The following is a 16,099-nucleotide window of genomic DNA, read 5'->3' on the forward strand; positions in this document are numbered from 1 at the left end:
TACATGGGGGGAGGGGGGTTGTTACTTTGTGAGGGTGAAAAGGGTAACTGTTTCATTGTTCTGTACACCTGAAACTAACAATAAAAAAAAATAAAAAAATAAAAAATAAATAAATAAAAATAAAAAGACAGATCACACTCATGTGTATACAAGCATGTGTATTTGCATGTATCATTAAGCTGATTTATGAAGAAAAAATAAGGTAAAACAAATGGAATTTAATTTCATTTTGAGTTCTTCTAATATTCAATTACATATTTCTTTCCCAGTCTGAAAATATTTTTGTTTGATTTTGTTTTTGTTTCCAAAATATAGCCATAACTAATAGTACTGTAGAAGATGAGACTGAAACAAATGAAGTTCAAGGATTTCTCTTTGGGAAACTAAAGTAGGTCTGAAATGAAATGAAATGTATTCCTATACTCTTAAGCTTGTTTTTAAAGGAATTACTGCATTTTGCCGTGTAATGCTCTCCTGTGTATAATGCACACCCATATTTTTGGCCCAAATTTTCAGGGAAACAGAATTAGTACTACCCATGTATAATGTGCATCTTTATTTTTCCCTCACAAATTTGGGCAAAAAAGTACACATTATACACGAGAAAATATGGTAATCCAATATACTTTGTTGGCATATTTTCACATTTAAAAAATATACATATAATTGTTTTTATTTATGACAAAAGTAATACACAGTTAATACAAAGCACAAAATTGAAAAATAATCACTAATTCGACAGTATGAGTATGATTACAGAAACAGGAATTGAAAATTATCAAAGTTATCTTTGGCAAAAAACTAAAACAAAACTTTATAGAATCATTTATAGGTCCAATGGATTACAAAAATCATGGTTAATATTGGATCTTTAGAATGGAAAAATTAAAATTTTTATGCCTCCAAAGAAGAGAAAATATTTATTTATCTAAATTTTTGTGCCATGGATTACCATATTGAGAACCTTTTAACATCTAGTTTTGATTTCATAGCCATATGTAAGTAACCTTTCAAAAATTAAAGTTATGCCCCCCTTTTTTTTTCTTGCATCATTGATTGAAGACAAGGGATAGGATGGTGAGTGCTCTCTGAATATTCATGAATGGGGATTGTTGTAGTTTCATGTGTGCTTTCTTATTTACAAGAAGGTAAAGTTTGTGATTCCAATATAAAGGCAGAATTATTAAAAGAAAAGGACTGTTTTATAATATCTTTAGTACATGTTTAGTATTACAAGTATTTATAAAGGAAACTTAGGACACTGCTGATGAGTAGATCACTACGGAGTGAGGGGAACATTTTTGGAGACTGCTAATTTATAGAGATGACTGAGTTATATTTCTAAAGTATACTGGCCAGCAGTATACTAGTGGCCTTAAAAAGTTAATACATCTTGCAAAACAGATTTATTCTAAGTGAAGTATTGAGTAGATAACATTACATTTCTTATTCCATTTTCAGCTGTGTCTCAACATCTTGGAATCCATAGTTCTTTTTCAAACATAATATTTTATGGAAATAAATTGTGCATCCTCCAAAAAGCCTTTGGAACCCTGGGTTATTAGTTTTTTAAAAGAGAAAATACTCAAAGTTAGTTCTTACACAGTTACTCAAATGACTTAGGCAATAGAAAACAAACAAAAAAACAACCTTTGCTTTAACGTATTACCATTAAGATTATGATTAAATATGAAAAACAATATAATAGCTCTTATAAACTTAATATTACTCTGTATCTTAAAATTTTGAGAAATGAGGGGTTAATATAATTTGTAGTCTCAGAAGGTTCATTGCTTTTTCACTGTAAGAACAGGTCATAGTCAGTCTTGATTCATTTTCAAAATATGGTTCCACATTGTAAACAAATTGTAAGATATTGACACTGGTGTATTTTTAGCTATAAGATTAATGCATTTCTGTATATATGTTCTGTGTATTTATTTTTCATTTCATGTTTTAAAATCCTCATTTCTCTTTACTGCTGAAAATGTGTTTTATAAGTTGTGATGATAGCTAAGGTTATTTTAAAAAGAATTTTTAAATCTGAAATAGCACTATGTCTTGATTTCATGAGAGATAGAAGAAAGATTATACTTTAGATTTTATATATATATATATAGTAAGATGTCATACTACTTTATTATTATTTGGTGCACTCTGGAGGATACCTAGATGTGTTTAACATTAGGCAAAATTATCTTAAATTTCTATGTTTCAAACATGGAACTTTTCAGAAATAGAGTAAGCTCTAAGACTGTATAGGAAGCATTAATATCTTTCCTTATAAAATTGTTTTCATTTTAAATTATAAAAGCAGTACTTGTAATTTATAAAATAATAAAATAAAAAGTATATAACATAAAACTAATAATTTTGCCCCGCCCTTGGATTCCTTATAGGTAATGTTAACAATTGAGAATAAATACATCCTTCCAGTTTTGTATTGTTTTGTGTAATATGTTGAAAAAGATAGACATATATATCTCCATTATTTATTTTTCTGTTCTGCAGATATAGTTGCATCATGATTTATTATCTTAATGATGAGCAATTAGTTTGTGTCTACTTATTTAGAAGACTTAATTTCAAAAATATACTACTTGTATAATGATTTGTGATGATAATTTACATTACTTAATATTCTAATGCAGAGAAAGATACTCAGATCTTAGAGATAATCTGACAGCATTCCAAAAATACCTGATTGAGAGTAACAAAGAAATGATGCCTTTGAAAGTCTGGGAACTACAAGGTATAGTATTTTGGTCTACTTTAACACAGCATTTTGGTAACTGATCTCTATTTTCTAAAACAAAATTTTATGTAACATGATGTAAATTATTTTTATAGACAACAATAATTACTATGATGTGAGTAAAATAATTATATTACTTTTTATGGAAATAAATATTTATTGAAAAGATTATCCATCAAGCAAAACATATTTTTATGTTTACAAGACTTAAAATTATATAAAATGTAGTTCTTTAATATTATCTAATCATTTTTAAAGTATACACTGATTTATCTTATAGATTCACCTGAAGTATTAAATTTCATTTTAGGGAAACCATAACATTGATTAAAAATCCTAACTGGTAAGTTAGGAGAAATCAGAGCTAATAGTTTTCTTCCATGTAAAAATTCGATCTTAATAGACCATTGCATGGTTTACTGTTAGCTTAGAATAGCTTCTGTGGTGACATTTTATAGGCAGATATTTTGTGACCGTAATTTAATTTGGATTGAATTATAAGTTCTTTTCAGTTTGTAATTGTCTTTGTTATTATTTGTAATGTTTCATAGGTCATTGGTAGGACATGTTTTCCTGTGTAATCCATAATAACTTATCACATCTCTCATCAACTTTTTAAAATATAACAGTTTATTGAGATATAACTGGCATACTATACAATTCACTCATTTAAAGTATACTATTCAGTGGGTTTTAGTATATTTTCAGAGTTCTTTGACTGTCACCACAGACAATTTTAGAGTATTTTCATCACTCCAAAAAGAAAGTAATGTATCCATTAGCAGTCACTCCCAATTTCTCCCAACTCCTCCAGCTGTAGGCAAGCACCAGTCTACCACCTTCTCCTTCAAAATGTTCTCCAAGAGACCCATACTTTAGGAAATTGTTAGTGATAGGGTGCTTTTAAAGGCTCGTAAGCAGAGAACATGTGTAGGCAGCTTAGTTTTAATTAGCCCTCCTAGTGTCTGTGTAAGATAGATTTGAGTGGACTAGAAACAGGAAATCTAAGACATCATTGAAATAGTGTAATAAGAGGTTGAACCATGACTATGGTAGAGGCATAGAAAGGAAGGCTCGATTGGGCAAATATTCAGGAGACAAAAGAAGTCAAAGATGGCTTTAAGATTTTCAGCCTTGAGCCTGAATAGAGAGAATACAAAACATGTAAGTAGGTAATTGGGTTGAATATTAGGCTCAGAAATAATGAGACTGGCGTTAAAAAATGACTTGACGTGATTGTGACAGTCAGATGATGAGGGCCAGTAATGGGGTGATTATAAAGTCCTTAAGCTAAAAAGAGAGGATTTAAAGTTGAAAGTCATAGCATAAAGATTTTGAAAAGGAGGGGGTTCTAATGGTAAGTGATGGAGGGTGCTGTGGTGCTCAGCCTCGTAGGACAGTGCAGCCCATGGAGAAGACAGAGTAGAATGTTGAGATATGGAAGAATCCATTGCAGATGCTAAAGGAAATAAGTTTTCAGGAAAGACAAAGCAGTCAATAGCTTTTTCTTTCTTTTTGATTGATTTAACAAATATTTACTGAATGTCTTAGGTGTCAGTCATATCCCTACATCCATGGTTTTACAATTTTTGGCTGAGACCTACAGTAGGAAATATATTTTACATCAAGGCCCATACACAAGTATATAATGTATGAATACATAGATATGCTCAAAACTAAAAAGATCTTCAGCATACAGTATGTTTACTATTAATACATTTTAGTAACTGTGACAAAATTTTCTTTTATTCTACCCTATTTCATTAGAAAAACAAAAAAAACTTTACTCATTATTCTGATTTCACTAATGGGTTCCAACTAATATTTTGAAAACCATTCAATTCTGAAGATAAAATGGCAAGTTAAAATGTACCGCATTTCTTCAAAGGATCTTAGATAAATATAAATAAAGAACCAATGTAAAAACTATCATTTTAAGTGTTGCAAAGTAAAGTTAGGTAGATTAAAGAAGGGTATTTGCCAGGAAGATCTGAGCTGGTGGGGTGGGGCAGGGAAGAGGGAACAGAAAGGAGAGGCTTCCTCTAGAACTGGTGATTGGATTGAGATTTAAGGAGGGTTTGGAATAAATTTGAGGGTGGGTTATTTGGAGAGACTATCAAAGACCTTTGTGAGAGTTTGGATAATAGTGTGAAAGAGAAGGCGATATCAAAGACAACAGCTAGATTCATGATTTGCCCAGCTGGATGGACAATAATGGCATTTGCTGAAAAGAGAAGATTAAAGAGGACCACACTGGGGCAAAGATGGGGCAAGAATATCACAAATTTGTTATATACATGCTGCTTTTGAAGTCCAAGTGGTAAAACCAAGAAGGCAGTTAAGGGCCGGCCGAGTGGCTCAGTTGGTTAAGAGCTCGCTCAAGAGTTTGAGCTCTGAGCAACAGCGGTTCGAGTCCCGGCCCCAGCTGAGCAGCCGCTGAGCTGCCAACAGGTGGCAGGATGGCTCAGCTTAAAAAAAAAAAAAAAGAAGGTAGTTAAATAGGGGGATCTAGATTTCATAGGCAAAGTATAGGACTTAAATAGCAAATTATGAGTCATTTAGGTATGGAACAGTTTAGGAAAAAAGCAAAAAATGTTAATTGAGCCTGATAATATTTTATTCCTTTACTTGTTATTTACACTCAGATTTCTTAAGTGAATTTTCAGAGGCTTTCAAATAAATTACATGCAGAAAATAGGTCATGTGAAGAAGAATTACATGCATGTTATAAAAAAGTATTAAAAGACTAGTTATGGTATCAAACCTGGGTAAAAAGATAGTTGTCCATAATGACGATAATGGTAGTGATTGATGATGATAAAAATATTAGCCAGTACTATGCATTTGACACAATAATATGCTCTTTATATGCATTATCCAAAGTTAATTTATAAAACAAACAAAATAAACAAACAAAAACTCTTGTAAGGTAGATATCCCCCTCTTCCAAATGAGAAAACTAGTCCAAGGTCACAAAACTGAGAAAGCACATCTCAGGGATACCTAAAATGAGCAGGTCTGTCTAATTTTAGAGCCTAAATTCTTTCTTTACTGCTATATTGTACTGTTTTTAAGTATAACATTGTGCAGCCACATGCTGCCAGGCAACATGTTTGATCACATACTTTCCTCAAAAGAAATACTGTTTTGTAAGTTGTTATACCATATCAATCATAGAGGTAATGACATTTCTAAATATATAACACCAGTAAAAATTATGTTGCTTATGAATGAATGCCTTTGATAGCAATAGAATAATAAGAAACATAAAAGGACCTTATTTGTTATTTTACTGTTCGTTCACTCATTCATTCATCACTGTTTGTTGAGCATCAACTTATGTATCAGGTACTTTTTTTGGTGAAAACATTTAAGTTCTACTCTGCTTCTAAAATATTGGAGACTAAGTTATTAAGTAAGCCCATGTATTTTTCTTTCCACAGAACTGTCATTTCAGGTAAAATAATGCTAAGTTTAAAGGTTCTATTTTTATTGTAGTATAAAGGTGGAACAATACTGAAAGAGAAATTGAATGTTTCCTATTTACTGAGTTAAACACATTGGGTCTTTTTTAAAGTTCTTTTTGGAATTGGCTCTTCAAATTCTTTTCTTTCCTCTTGTTTTTCTTTTTATCAAAGCTTTTTCTTGCCTGTTTCATTTAATGTAAATATAGAAAATATAACTTTGCATCAGCATTTCTTTTCATATATCTCTTCCTGAAGTTATACTGTAATTTGTGGAAAACATATTATGTATTAAATGATAATCTTACCTTAATTGGAAATAAGCAATAGCTTTCCATTTAAAACTTTTGAAAAATGCTAATTATAAGAATGTTAACATGTCTATATATAAATATACTCATATGTCAAGAAGGGCTGAGTAAATTATTTAAATTACTTGGGAATGTCTATAAAGGCCTGGGATATTAGACTCCTTAATGATGTTTTTTTCCCTTCCAGATCTTAGTTTTCAAGCAGCTTCTCAAATAATGTCCACTCCAGTTTATGATGCCATAAAGTTAATGAAAGACATCTCACAGAACTTCCCCATAAAAGCCAGGTATAGTAAAGTTTATTTGTTTGATTATAGCCAGAACTCTTTCTATTAAATAAATTTTATGAAAATAGCTGATTTCATTTAACATAATGATGTCAATTAATTCTAGTATATGTAGTGTTCATGAAATCAGGGCCTTTCTTCATTATGTATATTGGTTTTTTTTACTAGAGCCAAATATTGGCTTATGCACATATGTGTGTACATACTACAAAATAGAATTCTTGGATTAGAGGCAAATGGAAAGGAAGAAATAGTTCATTTGAAATATATATATTTAAATATAAACAGTGGGACATGATAATCCAAGAATAAACTTGTTTATGTAATAAATAAAAAGGGAGTATTTTTTGTCCCCTATGGAGGATGATGAAAAGTATTATTCTAAATGGATCTGTGCCCAAAGGAAAGCCAAATTATCTTCTTGCCCTTTCAGATTCCAGATAATTAGTAATGTCTTAATTGTATGGAATATTTTGTGCAATGCTTTTTTGCCAATAGGATAATTAACTGAACTGCTTCCAGAAATACTAATGTTACATTTAACACATCTCCCAGTTCAACAGATACTATATTTGTGTATCTAAAAGTTACCAGTACACACAGTTCAGGTCACCATGTATTGTAAGGATTGACAAAATAACAAGACTTTGATCCATTTGTATTTGGGTCAGGAATGACAGAATATAAAATTATAAGCAACCAATAAAATATAAAATAAGTTGATTTATATTACAACATCAACAAGAGTGTTTTATTGAGAGGAATTGGAGAGCATCCTTGTGCTGTCAGCATCCCTCCTTAAGCAGTGGATTATTGCTAGGCCTCTGTTTGTCTCAAGCCCTGTTTTGTACATTTTTCCAACTTACTTAATCTTAAATCTAGATATTATTTACCTTTGTAAGATAAGTAAATAGTACATAGTTGACCACAAGATACTAAGAACCTTTACATGGTACCCTGAAAGTAGAGAGATTTGTCATTTTGTTTACAGGTTAAAAATGAATATATCTATATGACTCTTTTAGCCAATTTTAAATAGTCAAGAACTTGAGAATTCATTGTTTATATTCTAAAATATGAAATATATGCATATCTGTATAAATATTATGTTTAGCCACACAGCTATTTATTAACAGTAGCTTTTGAAATTACTAGTCAAATACAAATAAAGTAAAATAATTTTAAGCTATAAGAAGACAGTGGATTTGCTCTTTGACAGTAAGTCAGTACTATTCAGGGGTTCTGTTGTTAAACTCTAATCATAATTTGTGGTTGATCATTAAAGAAAATTTGCAAACTATGTTAACACTGCTTGATGGCTAAATTGTAGACTTGAGCATATCTCTAAAGCCACTTGGTAGACAATCAGTAGATGTTTTTTGAAATAGAATATTTGCTAAATGAATGAAAAATTGCATTGTCAAATTTTCAGTTGTAATTTCTCTCAAATGCTATCAAACTTTAGGAAATAATACACACTTATTGTGCGTTGTTTTAAGATACACCTTTTTGCTTGAGTTTTAATTAAAGCAAAATTTTACATTAACAATCTTTTAATTTTTAAATCATTTTTTTCTATGCATAATTGACAGATGTGTGACTAATTAAGCATTCTTAGGAATTATCAAGTCAAGTAATAGACTTATTTTTTAAATTTCTGCTGTCTTTAAATTATAAGGGAATTATAATTATAAACTCTTCAAGAGTGAATATGTGAAGTCAATATTATCAGTATTGTAGAACTTATGTACTCTGGTAAAGATCCCAGGCTATCCAAAATTCTTAATGTACAAATATTCTGAAAATTCCGTTTGCACTGACACATATGAAGACATTGGTAATTTCATACAAAATTTCTTTGTATTATATTACATAAAATTATAGATTAGCCCTGAACATTTAAGGAAGAATGAGTTATATCAGTATTTATTTTCCCAGATCTCTGACCAGAATTGCTGTAAATCAACATCTGAGGAAGGAAATACAGGAAAATCAAAAGGTTTGTTTGAATTCCTTTTTCGAAAAATTTACTACACCAATATCGCTGTCTCATACTTTGGATCTTCAATTTTCATACCAAAATTAAAATATTAATTTGTACTTTTTGATTATTAAAACAGGTCAGGTTTTTCCAGTTTTGTGTTGCCTACTTTATATAGCATACAGTCTGTGACTCTAGCCAGTCTTTTCTGACATAGATTCTAATTGCTTCCTCATTCACCCTATACTCCAAGCCTGTTGCCCACACAGCATGGTTTTCTTCACAGGATAAAGACTAGAGGTTATGATGTAATTATTCTGTTTCTCATAATTAGTTTTGCTTAGACGTTTATGAAGACCATATCAAGTTTAGACCACTGGAACATTACTAGTATCTTATAGCATGTAGGACACAATGGTTTAGTAGTTTGCTAAGATTCTGCCACATGGTTTCTTAAATTACCTTACTATCCCAAATGATCATAATTGTCTTAATACTTGTAAAGTGCTTAGAACATTGCCTGGCTTTATTACATAGGACTTTGTAATAAAAAGTAAAAAATTACTTAAAGTTTGCCTTTAAGTAATACGGTACCAGATGCACAGGGCCCCAAAAAGTAGTTTATTTTTCTCACATAAAAACCACATACATAGTTTTTTCTTTTGATGGTTGCAAAATGGCTGCCACAGCTCCAGACTTCTTATCTGAATGCAAAAGAGAAAGAGACAGGAAGATGGTATCAACCACATTCATCCTCACTAAAACCTTCCTGGAACTCTTCAGCCAACTTTGACTTCCATCTCTTTGGCCAAACTTTTGTACTGTGGGTATCCCTAGCTGCAAGGGAGGGGAGAAAAGTTACTTTTCTATGTAATTGGGGCAAGCAGAGGAGAAATAGGTTAGAGATGGTGCCAACAGTGCCTGTCACACTGGGATAGTAAGCTCTCTACTTGTAGAATCTTCTTTTTCACATCCTGAATTTAAAAACCTGCCTATATTAAGATTTATAGCAGATTTGACATCAGATTTTAAAATTAGAATGCATATAGTTTCAGCTTAGGGATCTCCAGACATGTTTATAAACCAGTTTTCCATTGTGGAGCTCAGCCAGTCTTCTGCGATCCAATGAATTGGAAATGTTTAGCTTCAGGTAATGGGCCAGCTCCATTGGTTGTTAAAGGGATATGTTGCAATAAATTGTTCCCTCTTTTTTTAAATGGAGTCATATTTCTTCACTGGGGGGTCTGTATTTTTTTCTGCTCGAAGGCTAAGAATACTCCCAACTTACTTCACATTAAATAAAAACTTTGTGTGTCTTTTTTGTGAAAGTTTGTGAAATCTAACCTCAAACCCATATGAATAAATAAGAGGCAAGGAATTTTTATGGAAGATTTGTTCTTCCTCCACTAAGAGCCAAGGTGGGATCAGCAAGTTTCTATGCTGTTTCTGCAGGGCACTTTGTTTTCTAGGTCGCCTTTTCACTGTGAATGTAGCACTTCTTTGTGTGCACAAGGCTCTCTCTAATCCTGCTCCCTGCCCTGGGTGAGCCCAAGGCTTTGCTTCCAGTCTTTTTGAGACTAACCCTTAAAAACCTAAGCTTTAGGCCACCAAAAATTGTTTACATCCTTGGACTCCTATTCCTCCTGCTTCTCTGCACTTAGGTGAAGTCTTTACTTTGAAAAGCTAAACCATTCATTTAGAGGGCATTATTAATATTTTAATCCAGCATTTTTGCTGTTTGCTTTTAGAGGGAGGATTTGGGGATGTCTGGTTCATCATATTTCTGGAAACTGAATTCTTACCCCTTGATTTGAGAAACACTACCTGAAATCATACAGTTAGGGCAATTTACCAGGATTTAAGGCCACCTCTCTGAGGGGAAGGAGAAAAAGTTTGTCAGTACCAGTCTCCAATACACTGACAGAATTTCAGCAAGCAGGTTGACTGATTCAATTTATTACTCTTTTTGAGCATCTTCTTTGTTCAAGGCATTGTACCGAGCATAAGTATTCTTGCGGGAATCACCAATTCAGTATAGGTCTGTGTGCCTGATACGCATTCTACTTACAGTTGAGATTTCCCAGCACAAAATGAAGTGCTGGGAAAGCTTGAGACAATGTGTGCGATGGTGCAGTGTAAGTTTTGGGAAAATAGACAACAAATTCACTGCAGACTTTGAAGTTAGAATAGATTCTTAGAATAAGTAACTATTTGATAGAAAGGTACATAAGTGGTTAAAGACAAGTCAATATTTTTCCTATGAACCGTCTCATGTTAGGGTTTACTCTCTTGCCAGTATTCTGCATAAATCTAGCGGAAATATTTTCTCTCCTGTCACAAATTTAGCTCCTCCTCCTCCCTCTCTGTATGTAACTTGCTTGTCATGGTGGGTGATAACCGTACAGAAAAATTTACCTCTGTCAAGCCTTCTCTGGATCTCTTCAAGTTAGTTGCTTCATCTGCTTTCCCAGATTAGGTCACTTGTCATGTGATCACATTGAAATGCACTATTTTAAAACTGTTTTTCCCTTTGAACAAATTTGCCTACCCTGATAATAGTAATTATGAGAGCTTCATGTATGAGTGCTGTGAATGTGACTAGACACAGGTATATATTATATTTAAACTTTATAACAAACCAGTGAGATATAACTACTCCATTTTACAGATGAGGAAACTGAAGCTTAGGGAAACTAAGTAAATTTGCCCAAATCTTGTCACTAGTAAGTAGCAAGACTAAGATTTAAAGTAGATCTGACTCCCTCACCTTATCTTAACTGTGCCATACTGCCAAGGGCATAGCCTTTTTTACTTTAGTTACTGCTCTAGTGCCTGGCATTATTTCTAGTACACAGTAGGCACTGGAGACATAGTTAATGAATGAAAAGACAAGACATGACATTGAAACACTGCTTTGGAAACCTTCATGAAATTAGAGTGATCTCCAAATATTTACACATACACCAAAGTTTTGAGTCCTTGGATAGCAAAGAATAGGAATGTGCCAGTGTGTGCACGCACATACGCATATTCATACACAATATAAAATGTAGATAAGTAATTGTTGTAGCATTAGAACCTTAATATCACGTATTACAACATCAAAACATTCAAGTATTTGTGTCTCTGACCGATCATCTGATTCCCATCACTAGATTGGGGTGGGCAAACTACTTCCCACCTGCAGGCCAAATCTGACCTGCTACCTGTTTTTATAAATAAAAGTTTTCTTGGAACTTAGTCATGCCCATTTGTTTGTCTGTTGTCTATGGCTGCTCCCATGCTCCAGGGGCAGAGTTGAGTGATTGCAACAGAGATGACATGGCTGACAAAGCCTAAAATATTTACTATCTGACTATAGGAAGTTTGCAGACTCCTGACAGATCGCTCTTGTTATATGACTTGGTTAACTATTATTCTGCTATTTCAAGGATCTTCACAATAGGTTTGAAATTCAGCCAGGTGATGCTTGTCTATATATAAATGGACTTCGTGTTGATATGGACGATTATGATCCTTTTAGGTAAGTATTGAATTATTGATATAAACTATGGTTTATATAAAGGTAAATACTGTCTTGAATTTAGTATTTGTCAAAATGCAAATAATCACTTTAAAGGTAAAGCAAATACATGTTTGGGGGGGTGGGTTTTGGTATTTTTTTGTTGTTTTTTTTTTTTTAAGGAGGGCGCAGCTCGCAGTGGCCCAGGCAATCTTGGTGTTATCAACACCATGTTCTAACCAACTGAGCTAACCAGCCATTCCTTCAAATACATGTTTTTAATTGTATTTGTAGAACACCCTCTTAAGTGTCTTAGAATGTCAGAACCAGGAGAGACCTTGGAAACATTTGTTCAGATGAGAAACCTATACTTATCCCATTACTTGAAACTCTTTCATTGAAGAGTAGGTTTACCTTTTATCAGGGAAGTTCCTTGACACTGGGCTGAGCGGCCAATGAGTTCTACTGTCCAGAAAGGAACTGAGAAAAACATGCGATGTTTCTTCAGGAGAAAGAAATTAACAGGAAGAATTCAAGTACTTGTGTTTGTCAGAAAGGAAATTTGAAGTTATAGAATGCAGGGTGCTATCTATTTCATTAGGTCAAAAATATTCTCAAAAAATAAATGCTCTAGGACAGAATTAGATAGCCTTTTTCTTTATCATGGCCTCTGGCCCATAAATTAAAGTCTTGGGCCAAAATCAGAGAAATCAGTTTATTTTAAAGAGAAGCTTAAAGTACTCTAAAAGTGAATACTTAGAGTATAAAATGAATTTAGTAAACATAATACTTTAGTTCAAATATTCCATTTTAAATCAGTTGAATAAATTGTATTGAACTTTAATTAAATGTTTATTTTCCTACCAGTTTGGAAATAGATAGACTGAGAAGTAGATAGTTCAAATGGGGCTTTTCCCTTTATTTAGTTGAATCCTTGGACATACTATTGGGAAAATGTTAATCTAAGATACATAGGGTAAGCACGACACATAGAGTAGAGCAGGGGTTAGCTCCTGGCCTGTGAACTTCAGAGGGACAAGAGTTACATCTGTGCTCAGAAACAGTGAGAACAGGCTTAGAAGAAGCAGTAAGATGGTGGGTAGATTGTGGGAAGTTTTCTGTGGCATTGTATGGGGAGACTTTCATAACAGGAACATTTTGATGTGTAATTTAGAAAGGCTGTAGGTTATTCAAGAAATACAGCCCCTTGGCTCCTCCACTGGTATTAGTGACCTGCAGGACGTGGGATACATTTTTGTTCTTCATTGAGTGATTGCTAGTGTAGCTTCTATAATTCCCATAAAGGTGGAAAAGAAAATATGTGAGGATATTTATATCTTCTGACATTTTTAGTACAAAATAAACAGTTAAAGAGGTTCTCAGGAAAAGATCAGAACATGTCAGTAAAATCAGTGTGAAGAGATTGGTGAATGGAACAATATGATACGGGAAAGAGGAGAGGAAGGAAAATGTCACATTACTGAAGTTAAATCCTGGAGGTAGAGAGAGATCCTATGCAACTAGTACTTCAGAATTGTCCCTTTGGGGGAAAACATGGGAGAGTGAGTAATTACTTTTTGCTTCCTTTTCACCTCCTGTGTCTCACTGCATTTTTGGGTTGTGGAGAACTGATACCACTTGCCATGGCCTGGCCCTTCTTCCTCCGATCCTGAGATAGTGGGAGGAGCCAGAGCTCCCATTGGTTAGGTCAGCATCCCTTCAATCAAGGCTGTGCCCAAGCCGAGCCTCGCTGCCAGGGAGGCTGAGACAGTAGGAGGCAGTATCAGGGAGAAAGGTAGCTAGGACTGAGGAAAGTTGAGTTCCGTAAGTGGTGTCCTATGTATCTGCCTTAGAGCCGCTCACACATCTTTGTCTCCAAGCAGTCACCTCAACCCATGTTTGACCAGACAGAAACTGATACAAAGTGAATATTACTCATTTTGATAGCCAACCTGTTCATGCTTGAGCAAGGTCATACAAATAATTACCAGAAGGAAAGAAGTAACAAAGGTGTCTTGATAGCTCCACTTATGTAGATTTTTCTGTATCTAAATGAAGTTACCTGGATCAGAATTTTGGGGGGCTCTTATAAATATATATATTTTTAATGCAAGCAACATTTAAATTCAATATTATAAAATTAATATTGAAATTCAATTTAGTAAGTGTCTGAGTACCTACTAGACTATATAAAAAATGCTCGGGATTTGGGGTATAGAGGTGAACAAGACAGAAATGTGGAGTTCTGTAGTTTTCTCTGAAAACTGTACTCTAAAATCCATATATTGCTTTATTCCGATTCCATTCATTTCTGAAGTGAGAAGTGATTTCCATGACTGGATTTTTTTTAATGGAGCACTTAGGTTAATATTACAAATACGAATGTTAACACTTCATTTTAAAAGTACTGAAGTTTTTTCTTACCTATAAATTTTTACCTTTTTAAACAGGAACACACTTGACCAGAGTCCGTAAAGCCTTATCTTCACAGATGCAGGGAAACGCTGCATTTCTATAAAGTCCATACCCCAGCTCTACCACTCCACTGTCTCAGAACGGGGAGGGCACTTTACCTGTCTAAGCCTCAGTGGCATAATTTGAGACTTCCTGAGGCGGTTTTGAGAGGCAGAGGACCTCTGTTTGAAAAGTACTTGGCACCTGTCTGGCGCACGTACAAGCTTGATAAATAATGATTAAAGAATCAGTTGCCCAAACTTTTTGTCAGTAGGGTTATTTATTGATTGTGTTGTTTGTAGCAATAATACTTTCTATCGTGTTTTAAGAGCTATTCAATTATATATGTAATTAGAAATTTTATATGTATTCTAAACAAATGTGAATTTTCATGCTTTAGTGAGGCTTTCTCTACCAAATTTTTATGTTTTAGGTCATGTTTGATCTTGTTTTTGTAGCAGATTTATCAAAAGAGTGACCTATATTTTCCCCTTCATTTTTGGCTTGCTCAGGGGTGAGCCTATTCTCGCTTCTTTGATAGGAATATAATAATAAATATACCTTGTTGCTTGTTGTCTTATTTTTCAAATAATAAGATTTTGTTAACCACTAAAAACAAAACACAAAGAACCCTCAACATAACTTTAACCTGGAAAGCTAATTAGAAGAACTCTGATTCGTTCATGAGTTTAATTTAAGTATATATTTTTTTCTGCTATTAGTAAAAATGCCAGTGGAACTTGTTTCTAATGCTTTGAGAAAGCTATAAACTTAAAGGATTTAAAAAAAAGTGTTGGCAAATCAGAACTAAACATTTTCTTTTCTTTAAATGTAAAGTATTTTGGATATGCTGAAACTAGAAGGAAAAATGATGAATGGCCTTCGCAATCTTGGGATCAACAGAGAAGATATGAGCAAATTTTTAAAATTAAATGCGCATGTTTGGGAAAATAGTTATGTTTTAGATATTAGGCACTCTTCAATAATGGTAAGTGCTCATATAATTCCTTGTTTTAAAACCTTTAGTAGATTTAAGACAACATAAAACCAAATATTGTTAGTCTTTAGAATTGTCAGTCTTTAAGCATTTTGAAAGGGGTTGTAGCGGGCCCCAATGAGAAGAAAAATGACAGATTCATCCCCTCTCACTCTTATACCTTCTATTCCCTTCCTCACATCCTTGGCGTTTTCTCACAAGAACACTTACTCTTTCAGCATCCTTTCCAGCTTTAAAGATAAAAACAAAACAAACAAGAACAACAAATAACCACATGAACAATAGCAACAGCAAAACGCCAAATAGTTAAAACTGAGGGATATAAGAAGGCCACCTTCATCTAAAGAA

The 16,099-nt window shown here is 33.3% G+C and overlaps 1 protein-coding gene across 1 annotated transcript in view; it reads left to right on the forward strand.

Moving 5' to 3' along the window:
* Positions 1 to 16,099, forward strand: part of UGGT2 (UDP-glucose glycoprotein glucosyltransferase 2) — a 163,700-nt gene that overhangs the window by 42,668 nt on the left and 104,933 nt on the right. The window contains exons 7-12 of the mRNA XM_019663849.1: positions 316 to 388; positions 2,652 to 2,752; positions 6,718 to 6,817; positions 8,756 to 8,816; positions 12,230 to 12,321; positions 15,592 to 15,742. Of these exons, the coding sequence (XP_019519394.1) occupies positions 316 to 388; positions 2,652 to 2,752; positions 6,718 to 6,817; positions 8,756 to 8,816; positions 12,230 to 12,321; positions 15,592 to 15,742 (578 nt within the window). The remainder of the gene's footprint in view (positions 1 to 315; positions 389 to 2,651; positions 2,753 to 6,717; positions 6,818 to 8,755; positions 8,817 to 12,229; positions 12,322 to 15,591; positions 15,743 to 16,099) is intronic.

This window comes from Hipposideros armiger, unplaced genomic scaffold, assembly GCF_001890085.2.
Source record: "Hipposideros armiger isolate ML-2016 unplaced genomic scaffold, ASM189008v1 scaffold_407, whole genome shotgun sequence".
NCBI classification, from domain to species: Eukaryota; Metazoa; Chordata; class Mammalia; order Chiroptera; family Hipposideridae; genus Hipposideros; species Hipposideros armiger.